Source organism: Schistocerca piceifrons, chromosome 4 (assembly GCF_021461385.2).
Source record: "Schistocerca piceifrons isolate TAMUIC-IGC-003096 chromosome 4, iqSchPice1.1, whole genome shotgun sequence".
Classification (NCBI taxonomy): Eukaryota; Metazoa; Arthropoda; class Insecta; order Orthoptera; family Acrididae; genus Schistocerca; species Schistocerca piceifrons.
Genome location: NC_060141.1, coordinates 392,126,499 through 392,143,698, shown reverse-complemented (window position 1 = coordinate 392,143,698; position 17,200 = coordinate 392,126,499). Strand labels below are relative to the sequence as shown.

General features: G+C 38.0%; 1 protein-coding gene across 1 annotated transcript in view; it reads right to left on the bottom strand.

Moving 5' to 3' along the window:
* Positions 1-622: 622 nt before the first annotated feature.
* Positions 623-17,200, bottom strand: part of LOC124795357 (syntaxin-17) — a 39,257-nt gene continuing 22,679 nt past the window's right edge. The window contains exon 5 of the mRNA XM_047259350.1: positions 623-1,103. Within this exon, the coding sequence (XP_047115306.1) occupies positions 952-1,103 (152 nt within the window). The 3' untranslated portion in view covers positions 623-951. The remainder of the gene's footprint in view (positions 1,104-17,200) is intronic.

The window sequence follows — 17,200 nt, the reverse complement described above, 5'->3', positions numbered from 1 at the left end:
ACCAACAGGCATCAAACCACATGACAGATGCAACAAACATAGATGTCACACCAGACTAGATCGGACAAAAAATTTACTTTTGCTGATTACTGTCTAGATACAGGACACGGCATGAACAACAGAGAGAGAATTCTCTCGCCTGCCTCCACCTATTGGGAATAATGACATACACCACTTTATTACATGTTTGAGTATTTTTGGGATTGTGTCACTACACTCCCTAGGCTTATGAGATGAATAGATGTTACCCCATGTGATTTCTCTTAGCTGGATTATGTGAAAGATCTTTTTTTGGTGTCTTCCCTTTCACAGAGTCCCTCTGACTTAAGAGGTAGGATTTCTTGCAAACTGTTGCAGATTGGAGAATAGGAAATACTGCTTTGTCTCGAACGGTTCTGTGCACAGAAGCTGGTAATGAATTGGAGTAAATCTTTCACTTTCTAAAACTGCAATGTTCTTTAGGATACACTTGGTTCATTTACATTATGTTTCAATGAGAAAGAAAAAAGAACAGATCAAAGAGAGAGAGAGAGAGATTTCAGCATAGTTAACTGTACCGTTTCCACTGCAGCGAGTCCTCACTCAATCATTTCAAGAGATGAAGAACAGGTTTTTTTTTTTTTTTTATCTCACATCATGATACTTATTCATCGATGATGAATGCAACCTTAGTATCATATAAGTATTTACATAAATTGTAGCACAACAATTCTTGAGACTAGTTTCATTACCAGGTACAAGTAACAGAACTCCAACATCACATGTGCACACTCTCTTTACAAATTTCAAAAATCACATCTTGGCCCTATAACATTTGTGCAGCAGAACCATTAAGCACAGAAAAAAGTAGCAATCTCTTGCATCAAAATAAGTTGTCACTTTCAAAAATGTCTCTCAGAGAGGCTGTGAAAATATTTAAGTAGCACTGAAGAAGTGCTACAGCAGACAACATCAGGATGACAGGTCACCAGGACGATTAGTAATAAGTGGCAATGAAACAGAGGTTTTCATGGTCGGTGGTGGAGACCGCACTGTAGGTAGTTCAATATCAGACTTTGCAAGGGCTTCTTCCTTCTTTTTCAAAAACCGCCCACCAGTGTAACCTGAAGAAGAAGAAAAAAAGTTTGTATTGTACTGTTTTGTATAGCTACACATTACTACAATATTGACGCTAAATTCAACAAATTTCTGTCAGACTTGCATTCTTTTTCTAATGTTCAACACTTTCTCGATGTCACCCATCACAATAATCTGTCAATACAATTACATATATATCATACTATGGAACAAGCCCACAGTTTAAAACATTATCAGGTACAACCGAGACTTCTAAGTGCTGTTGACTAAAGAAGCTGAGGGAAGTTGGTCAATGTATGTAAATATTCAACACAAGGGGGGAAAAAAATTACTGACACATACACATACCTCATGTTTCATAAAAGGTATGGAGGGAAAAAAGAGTTATGCCAAGGTGAATTATTGTAAATCGCTGTTTCTTCTTGTGTGAGCACGGAGAATGAATTCTGGTCACTACTTGCAAGACTTGAGCATTTTCCAGCAGCAACTGACTTCATTGATTCATTAAATGGTTGAAATCGTGTATTTTTGTAAAGCCGAGACCACACAACAATGTTGAAGATCTTTGTTGTGGGGCTGCCCTGATTCAATGGCTCATATCTGTACAGAGACAAGGCCACAGCAAAGAGTCTTGTCGACATTACATGGGGCAGCTTTGCTCAAAATCGCTTGGGAACTAGCCTACACACATCTGTCTGTTTCGCTTTTACTTACAGAAAAACTACAGATTTTGGTTTCAGCACACAGCAGAAGTATATTTTCTAATTACAAGAAATTCTTCAGCATTTTCTGATTGCTGTAGCTGATGCCAACTACAATTTCATATGTTTGGATGTGGGGTGTTAAGGAAGAATTTCAATGACATAGTCCTTAAATATACAGTGTTCCATGAAAAATAAATAATGGAACACTGAGTTTGCCTCAGCCCACCCCATTGTCAGGGAGAGAAAACTCCGTGCTGTTCAAATTTGTAGCAGATGATGCATTCCATCTGTTACACACTGACAGAATATTCAATTATCACCTAAGTCGTGCATCCCGCATTATTGAAAATATTTTTGGGACATGGCTCACAAAATTTTGGATGCTACTGAAACCTATTGCACTACATCCCAGTAAAGTGGAAAATGTGATTATTGCAAGTGCCTATTTGTTTTTTTTCTGATGTCATTCAAAAATAACTTGCACTCCACATGGCATTTTTGACAAGGAAGATTCTGATGGCAACTTTATACATGTACGTGGAGATTAGAACTAAAAAAATCAAAACTTCTACGGCTACAAAGTGTACCAAGGAGTCTCTAAATGAAGCACAGGGAATCAAAAATGAATTTAGAGATTGCTTTGTATCATCTGAAGGTTCATTGCCTTACCAGGATGAAATTATTTGAAAACTATATATACAAGTTATCTTTTCCTAATCCTCCTCCTGTATTTGTAAAAAATTAAAATGTGATTTGCAGTTCACTGTTGTTGTTGTTGTTGTTGTTGTGGTCTTCAGTCCTGAGACTGGTTTGATGCAGCCCTCCTTGCTACTATATCCTGTGCAAGCTTCTTCATCTCCCAGTAGCTACTGCAATCTACATCCTTCTGAATCTGCTTAGTGTATTCATCTCTTGGTCTCCCTCTACGATTTTTACCATCCACGCTGCCCTCCGATACTAAATTGGTGATCCCTTGATGCCTCAGAACATGTCCTACCAACCGGTCCCTTCTTCTCGTCAAGTTGTGCCACAAACTCCTCTTATCCCCAATTCTGTTCAATACCTCCTCATTAGTTATGTGATCTACCCATCTAATCTTCAGCATTCTTCTGTAGCATCACATTTTGAAAGCTTCTATTCTCTGCCTGTCCAAACTATTTATTGTCCATGTTTCACTTCCATAGATGGCTACACTCCACACAAATACTTTCAGAAACGACTTCCTGACACTTATATCTATACTCGATGTTAACAAATTTCTCTTCTTCAGAAACGATTTCCTTGCCATTGCCAGTCTACATTTTATATCCTCTCTACTTCGACCATCATCAGTTATTTTACTCCCTAAATAGCAAAACTCCTTTACTACTTTAAGTATCTCATTTCCTAATCTAATCCCCTCAGCATCACCCGATTTAATTTGACTACATTCCATTATCCTCGTTTTGCTTTTGTTGATGTTCATCTTATATCCTCCTTTCAAGACACTGTCCATTCCGTTCACCCGCTCTTCCAAGTCCTTTGCTGTCTCTGACAGAATTACAATGTCATAGGCGAACCTCAAAGTTTTTATTTCTTCTCCATGGATTTTAATACCTACTCTGAAATTTTCATCTGTTTCCTTTACTGCTTGCTCAATATACAGACTGAATAACATCAGGGAGAGGCTACAACCCTGTCTCACACCCATCCCAACCACTGCTTCCCTTTCATGTGTCTCGACTCATAACTGCCATCTGGTTTCTGTACAAATTGTAAATAGCCTTTCGCTGCCTGTATTTTACCCCTGCCACCTTTGGAATTTGAAAGAGAGTATTCCAGTCAACATTGTCAAAATCTTTCTCAAAGTCTACAAATGATAGAAACATAGGTTTGCTTTTCCTTAATCTATCTACTAAGATAAGTTTTAGGGTCAGTACTGCCTCACGTGTTCCAATATTTCTACGGAATCCAAACTGATCTTCCCCGAAGTCGGCTTCTATCAGTTTTTCTATTTGTCTGTAAATAATTCGCGTTTAGTATTTTGCAGCCGTGACTTATTAAACTAATAGTTATGTAATTTTCACATCTGTCAACACCTGCTTTCTTTGGGACTGGAATTATTAAAGCCTTGAAGTCTGAGGGTATTTCGCCTGTCTCATACATCTTGCTCACCGGATGCTAGAGTTATGTCAGGACTGGCTCTCCCAAGGCCGTCAGTAGTTCTAATGGAATGTTGTCTACTCCCGGGGACTTGTTTCGACTTAGGTCCTTCACTGCTCTGTCAAACTCTTCACGCAGTATCGTATCTCCCATTTCATATTCATCTACATCCTCTTCCATTTCCATAACATTGTCCTCAAGTACATCGCCCTTGTATAGACCCTCTATATACTCCTTCCACCTTTCTGCTTTCCCTTCTTTGCTTAGAACTGGGTTTCCATCTGAACTCTTGATGTTCATACAAGTGGTTCTCTTCTCTCCAAAGGTCTCTTTAATTTTCCTGTAGGCAGTATCTATCTTACCTCTAGTGAGATAAGCCTCTACGTCTTTACATTTGTCCTCTAGCCATCACTGCTTAGCCATTTTGCACTTCCTGTCGATCTCATTTTTGAGACGTTTGTATTCCTTTTTGCCTGCTTCATTTACTGCATTTTTATATTTCTCCTTGCATCAATTAAATTCAATATTTCTTCTGTTACCCAAGGATTTCTACTAGCCCTCGTCTTTTTACCTACTTGATCCTCTGCTGCCTCCACTACTTCATCCCTCAAAGCTATCCATTCTTCTTCTACTGTATTTCTTTCCCCCATTCCTGTCAATTGTTCCCTTATGCTCTGCCTGAAACTCTGTACAACCTCTGGTTTAGTCAGTTTATCCAGGTCCCATCTCCTTAAATTCCCCCCTTTTGCAGTTTCTTCAGTTTTAATCTACAGTTCATAACCAATATATTGTGGTCAGAGTCCACATCTGCCCCTGGAAATGTCTTACAATTTAAAACCTGGTTCCTAAATCTCTGTATTACCATTATATAATCTATCTGATACCTTCTAATATCTCCAGGCTTCTTCCATGTATACAACCTTCTTTCATGATTCTTGAACCAAGTGTTAGCTATGGTAAAGTTATGCTCTGTGCAAAATTCTATCAGGAGGCTTCCTCTTTCATTTCTTATCCCCAATCCATATTCACCTACTATGTTTCCTTCTCTTCCTTTTCCTACTATCGAATTACAGTCACCCATGACTATTAAATTTTCGTCTCCCTTCACTATCTGAATAATTTCTTTTATCTCATCATACATTTCATCAATTACTTCGTCATCTGCAGAGCTAGTTGGCACATAAACCTGTACTACTGTAGTAGGCGTGGGCTTCGTGTCTATTTTGGCCACAATAATGCGTTCACTATGCTGTTTGTAGTAGCTTACCCGCACTCATATTTTTTTATTCAATATTAAACCTACTCCTGCATTATTCCTACTTGATTTTGTATTTATAACCCTGTATTCACCTGACCAGAACTCTTGTTCCTCCTGCCACTAAAGTTCACTAATTCCCACTATATCTAAGTTTAATCTATCCATTTCCCTTTTTAAATTTTCTAACCTACCTGCCCGATTAAGGGATCTGACATTCCATGCTCCGACCTGTAGAACGCCAGTTTTCTTTCTTCATCATTTAACCATACAGTAAAGCCGCATGCCCCGGGGAACAATTACGGCTGTAGTTTCCCCTTGCTTTCACCGTTCAGAGTATCAGCACAGCAAGGCCGTTTTGGTTACTGTTACAAGACCAGATCAGTCAATCATCCAGACTGTTGCCCCTGCAACTACTGAAAAGGCTGCTGCCGCTCTTCAGGAACCACACATTTGTCTGGCCTCTCAACAGATACCCCTCCGTTGTGGTTGTACCTATGGTACGGCTATCTATATCGCTGAGGCACGCAAGCCTCCCCACCAATGGCAAGGTCCACGGTTCGTAGGGGGGTGCAGTTCATAAAAAGGTAAGGGATTACAAAATGAATAATTGTGTTGCAGTTCATAACAATTATTAATTTTGTAATCCCTTACCTTATATTCTTCTACATCACTGTTACAAAATCCTCTTAAATAGCTGGCATGTAGGAAAAACACAGAGGTTCATATCTGAACCATAAATATTTTTCTGGAGAAGTCCCACTTTCCTCTAATTTCTTGTGTTTTTGCCAAAAGTGGCTTTTCAAAGTGTGAATTAAATTTTAATGCCTGTCCTCACTTATCACGCTTTCTGTATTCAATATGTATGATGACCCACATGCAGCTGCTCATCTGAAGATCTTCAATTAGTTTCAAAATAGTTTCAGTAGACTACATAGTGGAAAATATAAACTACAACAATGCTAAATGATAACAATAACACTGATGACTATGTGCTAGACTGAGCCAAATTGACCCCAAACACGTCCACACTGGCAACGCTGCACAACATTTTTTCAGAGAATCCCATTTCAATGAGATTCAAATCTTGTATCAGTTTAGACCCGCAATACACATGGCAGCACGGTGCAGGTCTGAATCACAGCAGTGCCAATTCAGACTTGATTCAACCACGAAACAAAGATGCACAACATTGAGTCCCGATGTGGATTAAGCATAAGAGATAACCTTTCTTCTTAACTTAATTCTTTCATTTTATCTGCAGTTATCATACAATTACGATGGGGTGCTGTTCAGTAAGTATGTCTGGGAAACTATTTCAGGGCCATGTCTATTGCAAACAGCCAAGTCTCACAAACAACATATTTATCTTTGCACAAAAATTTTACAGTGAAGGCAAACTAGTATGACAGCAACTTTTCATAAGTTTGGGAAGCAGTAAGACATTGAACTAGCATTCAGGAGGACAGTACTTCAAATCTTCATCCAGCAATCCAGAGTTAGGTTTACCATGGTATCCATAAATCACATGAAACGTGTTGAGAAGAGTTCCTTTGAAAAAGGACATGGCAAAATTCTTACTACAATCCAAGCTTGCACTATGTTTCAAATGACCTCATCGCTGATGGGATGTTGAACCCAAATCTTTATTTCTTTTATTGGTTGTAGTAATTCATCTTATTGTGAGCACTGTAGCAAATAATATTAGTGCAGGGAATGTCAACCATAGTCATAACTTTCCAATTCCCAACAAGTTAAGACTGCTTACTGCATGAGTACTCTCACATGGACTTGCATTCAGTAAAACATTGAGCTCCCTACTGAGACATCCAATTACACTGTTACATTGCATAACACAACTGAAGGATCACTTTTTTGAAATCTCATAACTGTTTCCTATTGCAACACCGGCATTCGAAATTTGGCTGAAAGGTGCCTACAAGCACCCTCTACAATGGTGCAAAAGAGTGGCATACAGCGATGTCACCCTCAAGCTCAGCAGGTGTTGGCACATGCGGAAAAAGGTCAGAGCTCGGGAGTTCATGTGAGATGTAAGGCGGGTTAATGATGTCACACTGATACCGAATTTCACCACAATTCTAGTCTGAACTGTTTAAAGAAAATAATGCTGAAGTAGGAATTGGTGGGCGGCGGGGTGTCCAAACTGTAATGAAACCAGAGAAGATATTTGGGGGGAGGGGAGGGGGGGGGGTCATGGCTCTGATAGTTTGCCAAACAATTTTATTGCTACAAAGTAATTTTCTGAAAAAAATAATGAACTCAACAGAACACGACTGTCTAAAACACACTCTGCAATGGGAATTTGGAACTGCTTTGGGATTCTACTTAAAAGTTTTTGTAACCGAGTTGTAAGTGATGTAAACAGGTCATGAGAATATTGTTCAAATTTGTTCGCAAATCTAATTCAGTAAAAAATTGGTTTTGTCACAGTACATTTTGCCACATAGACAATGTATTCCCAAAATTTCATTACTCTATATTAATTATTTTTTGGTGATGCGATTTTTTCCTAACAATGTAGTTTCAACCAAGTAATAAAATGTGTAGAATGTAGAGAGCTAATCTCAAGCTTTGGTGCTAAAATGAGTAAGTTAATGAACACATTTACTTGGTTGAAACTACATTGATGGGAAATAATCACAACAACAAAAAAATAATGTAAAGTAATGAAATTTCAGGAATACATTTGTCTAGGTAACATATTTAAGTCATTAACACTACACTTGGTTGGTCAATACAAGGACAGTTAATGCTGTTTGGGGATGACACTAGAGTTGTTGTCTGACTATGTCCCACACATGTGCGTAATTGGAGACAGATATGATGACTGAGCAGACCAAGGCAACATGTTGACACTCCGTAGAGCTTGCTGGGTCACAACAGTGCCATGTGGGCGGGTGTTATCCTATTGGAAAACACCCCCTGGAATACTGTTCATGAATGGCAGCACAACAGGTCTAATCACCACATGGGCATCCAAATTTACAGTCAGGGTGTGTGGAATAATCACCATGTTCGATTATTTTGTTTGGAAGGGAGATCTGTCTTGCTTTTTCTGGCCTTCCTGATTGTCCGTAACTTAATGTAAATAATGATACATTTATCCTACAAAAGACATTGACTATATGATTATAATGCTACATCAATACTCATATTACCACTTATTGTGAAATTTATTAAATGAAATGAAAAAATGTCCATCTTGAAATAAATTATGTCAATCTCGAAATGAATAATTAACGCATCAACATGTAACGAAGAGTCTCTGTGGAAGTTTTCCTCTTTTTATATCGCACCAACCCTTGCTGGTTCTAATGTGAACAGATGAAAGAAACAAAACGCAAAATCAACTTGTATACAACAGTCTTACTACACTTACAAAGTTATACAAAGCAAAAAGAGATATTATTATTGATCAGTACTAATGTGGAAGCAATAGTAATGTAAGTAGGACTGATTTATGATTTAATTTATATGCACATACAGCTAATGGTACACCTGAAACTACTTATATAACAAGGAAAACCATCAATTTTCGAGAAAATAAGATGTCTATTTGATTACCTTACCTGAAACTATTTGTATTGTAAGTGTCTAACCACACCAAAAAGTGATAAGAGGAACCTGTTGTCAAAGAGAGAGACAACCTGTCTTAACTGATACTGATGAATCTAATGTAATGCCACCAAAGGAACATTATACAACAAAAATGCCATCAAAGGAACATTATACTATAAAACCATTCTTGAATAATCTGAGGTGTTTGCAGTTACTGAAAATACACCTTGATACTTATACCATTTAATTGAATGAATGACCGTTCTGAAGATTATTTTATAATAATAAAACTACTCACATTCCATGAAGAGTAACTACAACTCAAATATTTCCTAGTTGAAAAAATAGCTATTGCAATTTTAAAAACATGATTTTCCTGGAAATGTGTTGTGTGTGGAAGGCGTTGCTAGGTCATGTACATGACATTTATATAATAAACGAATACTTCTTACATTTTGAAGTGATTTACCTATGCTATTACACATGAATGCTATTAGATGAATTAGCAAAATATCAGAACTGATTTAAATTAGTAAAACATTTGGTTAGCAGTTTATCTAATAAACTTTGCCTCCACATACTCAACATAAATCCCCAATACTAGAACAAAACATATATATGATAGTTTTTTGCCATTTATCTGTGCTAGATAATAATATAATCACCTAAAACATTTCAAATTTAATTGTATGGTATTCATAACTGCAAGCCTAAATCATGCACCAATCATCGGAAAATTTATACATTTTCTGTAGTTGTGTTACGACTGACCTCTTAGTAATGGAGCGTGTCATTCAAGAGCAATGCAAAGGATATGAATGGAACTGAGGAGAAGTGAGACACCTTATGATGACACTTCATATATGTGAGTTTGATTCAGCCTGTGAATTGATGGATTGGAGAAAGGACATGCTTCAGCATTTGTGAAAAATAAATAATCATGAATAATCTATGTCATAATATGTATATATGTTAAAACTCTTCTTTATACAAGATATCTTGTATTACAGGCACTTCGATCATTTTGTATAACGCAACTCCTATTCTAAGGTATGCATACTGAGTCAAAGTCTCACCGATAATTCTTATGTTGTGTGATACTTTGGAAAGGGAGGGGGGTTATGACAATAAGTAAGTATTTGATACTAGGTCATGAAGTTACGTAAATGAAAGAGCTTGTATTCTAACATTCTTGGATTGAAAATAAGTCAACCTGAGATGTATCAAGATCAATTAAGATGAAATATATTTAATTTATAAAGATATCAAACAACAAACTAAAAATATGTCAAAGTCAATGTCAACAAAAGTCCAATTTACCACTCAAAAATTCACGGCAGTAATTATAGTGCAGCCAATTGTAAAGTCACAGGAACAAAATCCAATCTGTATTTATAAAACTACAAATGAAAATAATTAAAACGTAGTTATGAATACATATTTCACATAATTTGGTCATGTTGTTGTTGTTGTGGTCTTCAGTCCTGAGACTGGTTTGATGCAGCTCTCAATGCTAACCTATCCCGTGCAAGTTTCTTCATCTCCCAGTACCTACGGCAACCTACATCCTTTTGAATCTGCTTAGTGTCTTCATCTCTTGGTCTCCCTCTACGATTTTTACCCTCCATGCTGCCCTCCAATGCTAAATTTGTGATCCCTTGATGCCTCAGAACATGTCCTACCAACCGGTCCCTTCTTCTCGTCAAGTTGTGCCACAAACTCCTCTTATCCCCAATTCTATTCAATACTTCCTCATTAGTTATGTGATCTACCCATCTAATCTTCAGCATTCTTCTGTAGCATCACATTTTGAAAGCTTCTATTCTCTGCCTGTCCAAACTATTTATTGTCCATGTTTCACTTCCATAGATGGCTACACTCCACACAAATACTTTCAGAAACGACTTCCTGACACTTAAATCTATACTCGATGTTAACAAATCTCTCTTCTTCAGAAACGCTTTCCTTGCCATTGTCAGTCTATATTTTATATCTTCTCTACTTCGACCATCATCAGTTATTTTGCTCCCCAAATAGCAAAACTCCTTTACTACTTTAAGTGTCTCATTTCCTAATCTAATTCCCGCAGCATCACCCGACTTAATTCGACTACATTCCATTATCCTCATTTTGCTTTTGCTGATGTTCATCTTATATCCTCCTTTCAAAACACTGTCCATTCTGTTCAACTGCTCTTCCAAGTCCTTTGCTGTCTCTGACAGAATTACAATGTCATCGGCGAACCTCAAAGCTTTTATTTCTTCTCCATGGATTTTAATACCTACTCCGAATTTTTCTTTTGTTTCCTTTACTGCTTGCTCAATATACAGATTGAATAACTTTGGGGAGAGGCTACAACCCTGCCTCACTCCCTTCCCAACCGCTTCTTCCCTTTCATGCCCCTCGACTCTTATAACTGCCATCTGGTTACAGTACAAATTGTAAATAGCCTATCGCTCCCTGTATTTTACCCCTGCCACATTTATAATTCGAAAGAGAGTATTCCAGTCAACATTGTCAAAAGCTTTCTCTAAGTCTGCTTTCTCTAAGTCTACAAATGCTAGAAACGTAGGTTTGCCTTTCCTTAATCTTTCTTCTAAGATAAGTCGTAAGGTCAGTATTGCCTCACGTGTTCCAATATTTCTACGGAATCCAAACTGATCTTCCCCAAGGTCGGCTTCTACCAGTTTTTCCATTCGTCTGTAAAGAATTCGCATTAGTATTTTGCAGCTGTGACTTATTAAACTGATAGTTCGGTAATTTTCACATTTGTCAACACCTGCTTTCTTTGGGATTGGAATTATTATATTCTTCTTGAAGTCTGAGGGTACTTCGCCTGTTCTCATACATCTTGCTCACCAGATGGTAGAGTTTTGTCAGGACTGGCTCTCCCAAGGCCGTCAGTAGTTCTAATGGAATGTTGTCTACTCCCGGGGCCTTGTTTCGGCTCAGGTCTTTTAGTGCTCTGTCAAACTCTTCACGCAGGATTGTATCTCCCATTTCATCTTCATCTATATTCTCTTCCATTTCTATACTATTGTCCTCAAGTACATCGCCCTTGTATAGACCCTCTATATACTCCTTCCACCTTTCTGTTTTCCCTTCTTTGGTTAGGACTGGTTTGCCATCTGACCTCTTGATATTCATACAAGAGGTTCTCTTTTCTCCAAAGGTCTCTAGTTTTCCTGTAGGCAGTATATATCTTACCCCTAGTGAGATAAGCCTCTAAATCCTTACATTTGTCCTCTAACAATCCCTGCTTAGCCATTTTGCAGTTCCTGTCGATCTCATTTTTCAGACGTTTGTATTCTTTTTGCCTGCTTCATTTACTGCGTTTTTATGTTTCCTCCTTTCATCAATTAAATTCAATATTTCTTCTGTTACCCAAGGATTTCTACTAGCCCTCATCTTTTTACCTACTTGTTCCTCTGCTGCCTTCACTACTTCATCCCTCAGAGCTACCCATTCTTCTTCTACTGCACTTCTTTCCCCCACTGCTGTCAATTGTTCCCTTATGCTCTCCCTGAAACTCTGCACAACCTCTGGTTTAGTCAGTTTATCCAGGTCCCATCTCCTTAAATTCCCACCTTTTTGCAGTTTTTTCAATTTTAATCTGCAGTTCATAACCAATAGATTGTGGTCAGAGTCCACATCTGCCCATGGAAATGTCCTACAATTTAAAACCTGGTTCCTAAATCTCTGTCTTACCATTATATAATCTATCTGATACCTTTTAGTATCTCCGGGATTCTTCCATGTATGCTCTGTGCAAAATTCTAACAGACGGCTTCCTCTTTCATTTCTTACCCCCAATCCATATTCACCTACTATGTTTCCATCTCTCCCTTTTCCTACACTCGAATTCCAGTCACCCGTGACTATTAAATTTTCGTCTCCCTTCACTATCTGAATAATTTCTTTTATCTCATCATACATTTCATCAATTACTTCGTCATCTGCAGAGCTAGATGGCATATAAACCTGTACTACTGTAGTAGGCGTGGGCTTCGTGTCTATTTCGGGCACAATAATGTGTTCACTATGCTGTTTGTAGTAGCTTACCTGCACTCATATTTTTTTATTCATTATTAAACCTACTCCTGCATTACCCCTATTTGATTTTGCATTTATAACCCTGTATTCACCTGACCAAAAGTCTTGTTCCCCCTGCCACCGAACTTCACTAATTCCCACTATAACTAACTTTAACCTATCCATTTCCCTTTTTAAATTTTCTAACCTACCTGTTCGATTAAGGGATCTGGCATTCCACGCTCCGATCCGTAGAATGCCAGTTTTCTTTCTCTGTAATCTTTACAGAGTTTTTTTGGCTTGTTAAACATGGTGTAGGTGCAATCAACATTCCTGGGAGAGAGAGAGAGAGAGAGGATGCACAGAAATACTTTTCCTCTTAGGTGGTTTGTATTTTTTTAAAAAAGCTTATATTTCCAGGAGAAAATTAGCTACCAATATCACTGCAGATTTAAAAAAAAAAAAAAAATATACAAAACAGTATATCCTCACTGTGGTTCATACAATTACACAACAGCATACAAGTAGATTCATAAAACCTCTTAACATTCAATTGTCCAAGAATAGGACAGTTGATGTATTTCATGTAAGATACCATGAAAAAACACAAGTAGAAACATAAATTACTGATGAGGCAAAATGTTATGATCACCTGCTAACCAGGGTTTTATTACACCTTCAGAACACAATATTGCAGTGATTCTTTGTGATATACATTCCACAAGGACTTGGAGGTTTCTGGAGGTATATGGCTAACACCTAACCATCTTTTGTGGCTGCAATTAAACTACTTAACTTGTGGGGAAGAAGAAAAGTAGAGGAGCAGATAAGGGGACAAGACCACTAGCTACGATGGCAAAGAGCAGAGCACAATGAGGGAAATCGCCACATAGTGGAAAAATTAATGTACAGCAACATGAACCCTACATATTTTGGTATTACCAAAGTATAAATACAAATTCACCAAATATAGCAGGGTAGTTTCCAAACACACAACACCATAATATAAGAAGTGCGATGTCCATGTAACCGATACAGGAACAGTGACTGTAGTAGTACTCCGAGTGGCCTGGCAGTGAAATATGACTACAAGATGATATTTTTCACCAAGAAAAGTTAAGCTTTCATTGGTCGTAGAAAGTTTTTTGCTTTTTTCCTTCGAGTGTGTGGTTACACAGGATCCTAAGACCATAGCTGAAATTGCAGCAGCTGAATATTTCTAAAAGCACAATTGTAGATTTCACTGATGGGAACCGAACATTTTGTGCATTACCTGGTTGAATACATGTTCTATCGAGCACTTCGACTTTCCCATCGAAAAGCCGATTACGTACGACATTGCTCAAGAACTTTACCTTGCATTTCCTTTGAAGGATAATCACTTTTTGCCATCAATATTGCATACTTTGGAATGAATGAAAGAACTTAAATAAATATGAAAAACTAGCATACTGCATAGTCTTCGTCCTAAAGCCTTTGCACTGTATTTTGTTGTTATAAATAGCACATTTTCTTTGCAACTTAAGCTTTATTTTGGTGTTTTTATCTCATTTATATTGTATTGCTGCAGTAGTGGGCTAAAGTGATATTCTTAGAGCATCAGTTCTTATCAGTCAAACTTACAGAAATTTAGCTGAAAATTAAAATAATGAAAAATTCCCAGAATCCTAAAAAATTCCCGGGTATTTCCTGGATGAAAAAATTTCTGTTTTTTTTTTTCCCCCCCCCCCCCCCCCCGAATTCCTCAGTTCTCCCGGAGCATATACACCCTAGTTCAGCATGTGAGCCATCACTCTGGAATCCAACTTTGTCTTCTACTTGTGTCTTGCAATATCCTTTGACCCTATATGTGAAGCATCAAACACTGACAACATATTAACAAAAAAATCATACTATGTCACAGTAATGGCCAGATGTGATAACACCCTTCCTTAGATCGTGACAATGTTTACAACAGAGACAGAAGCCATAATGCAAGTTCTCCAATTCATCATGCCTCTTGGACTGAATGGGATCCTCCTCATATCTGACTCATTAAGAGAGCTGTCAGTTCTTAACTCTTCGTGATACACAAAGGAGATGATGATTGAGCTACAGTAATATGGAACTTAGGCGAACTTCCACTGCATAACAATGAACCCGACACAAAAAAAAAAAAAAAAAAAAAAAAAAAAAAGGAGAGAGAGAGAGAGAGAGAGAGAGAGAGAGAGCAACACACAATGGACAACTGCTTATCCCCCATTACAGCACATCCAGCCAAGTCCCTGAAGTACTAAAAGTGAGGGTATATAACATGTGGAAAGTAGAGTGGAAAGAAAAAAGATGAGACAAGGGTACCAGAACTATAAACTACTATCTGCCCCCCCCCCCCCCCCACATACACACACTTTCCATAAAAACATGCAAGATTTTTGTTTACAGGCTGGGCAGGAGGTACGATATCAAATACGTTAAACAAAGGTTCCCCTTCAATTGTACAAACTACTCCAGTCAATTCCATAGGATAGGCAACAGACATTACTCAAATTGTTTGTGCAATTCAATATCAGAAGGTAATTTCAATCAACTATTTTTTTTTTTTTTTTTTTTTTTGTGAACAATTATGTGATAACTAAGTCAGTTCGTACAAAGGGAATAAGCAAGTTGAAACAGAAATTTCAAAATATGATTACTATGATCCTTGCTTCTAAAAATACAAGAGCTTACAGAATCATCATAGGGTCCTTATGAGTTTGTAATCTGAATACATATTTTAGTGTATTCCTATGGAAAAATCAATACATCCCATAAACTGTCAGATTATACAGATATATGTATCTACTGCTTATCTTCATGTTATGGAATCTGTTACATAGCCAGAATTTTATGTTGCAATTTCACTTCATAACACATTAGTGTATTTGTGTTAATCTTTACCCACTTTTTTATCTCCACACTCCAAAAGAATAATATTTGTTGTCACCATGGTGCGTTGTTATGATCTTTTGCGAGCTACTATGTGCTTTGTATGTCCTTTCACAAACATGTGTTAATCATCAGAGTAGCACGGTACTGGATGCATGGTAAATACAGCAAACACCAATTGAAAAAAAAGAAATGAAACTTTATCTCAACATAATATTCAGTGCAAGTACAGGGCACCTGAAAATGAATACAGCAATCACAAATGGCTTTAAGTAGTTAGTGTGCAGTGATACAATCATAAGAATTACAGAGAATGTAAAACAAAGTTCAAAATTTCAATCACTATAGTCTGGGAGACGAGTCTTTGGTATTGACAGGTCGGTAACGTCTTTCCGTTGCCTAGCGACCGCAGGCAGGCAGCCAATGACGGCCTGACTTTGAGCGGGTAGCAAGGGCCACGTTGCCGCTCTGAAACCCGGTCGCGCGCGCTTATGAAACTTACCAGTGTCTCGCGTGCAGGCGGTGCGGTCGTTCGACGTTTGTCTGAAGTTGAATTTGCAGTTTATTTCGTTTTTGTTGTTTTTAGTGTTTCTTTGTTTATGTTTCATTGTAAACAATGTCTAGTGCGGCGGGTAGTACCAGCCCAACACAAGAAGTGAAACGGAGGAAGAAAAGTGTGTTACACACCCAGGCCCATGAATTTGTGTGCTCTGTGAGGGATTACTTTGAGAAAGAGAAGGACAAAGGTGGGCCCATAATTCCTGTTGTTCAGGTTGTGAAGAGAACTGCAGCAGCATTGAAAATAAGTAAAAACAGTGTTGTAAAGATAGGGAAAGAACAGTATAGTGTAGATTGTGACGAGAGTGGCACAACTAAGCTGCACACACCAGGAAAGAAGCGACCGAGAAATAAGCAGGTGACAGCTTTGGACGATTTTCAGAAAGACGCTATTCGTCGTCATATATACAGCTATTATAAGAGAAGGGAACATCCCACTCTATCTAAATTACAGGTGTCGCTTCAGAAAGACGATCTTTTTAAAGGGAGCAAATTTTCATTGGGTACAGTGTTGACAGGCATAGGCTTCAGCTATTCACTGTTTAACAGACACAAAATATTAATGGAAAGGACAGATGTAGTTGCATGGCGGTGCAGATTTCTGCGCAGGATCATGGGTGTGGAATTCGAAAGTATAGTGTGGTTAGATGAAACTTGGGTCAATGCCAGCCATTCTTTAAGTACAGGTTGGAATGATGGAACGCCCGAGGGGACAATGGCAGTGCCTGTTGGCAAAGGAGGGCGTATTATTGTCTTACATGCAGGAACATCAAAAGGTTTTGTGCCAAACTGCTTGAAAATGTTTCGGTCAAAAAAGACGGGAGATTACCATGAAGAAATGAACAGTATAGTATTTCAAGAATGGTTCGAGACATCGCTTATGACGAATCTGACAAGTCCATCAGTGATTGTTATGGACAATGCGCCTTATCATTCCGTTGTTCACGAT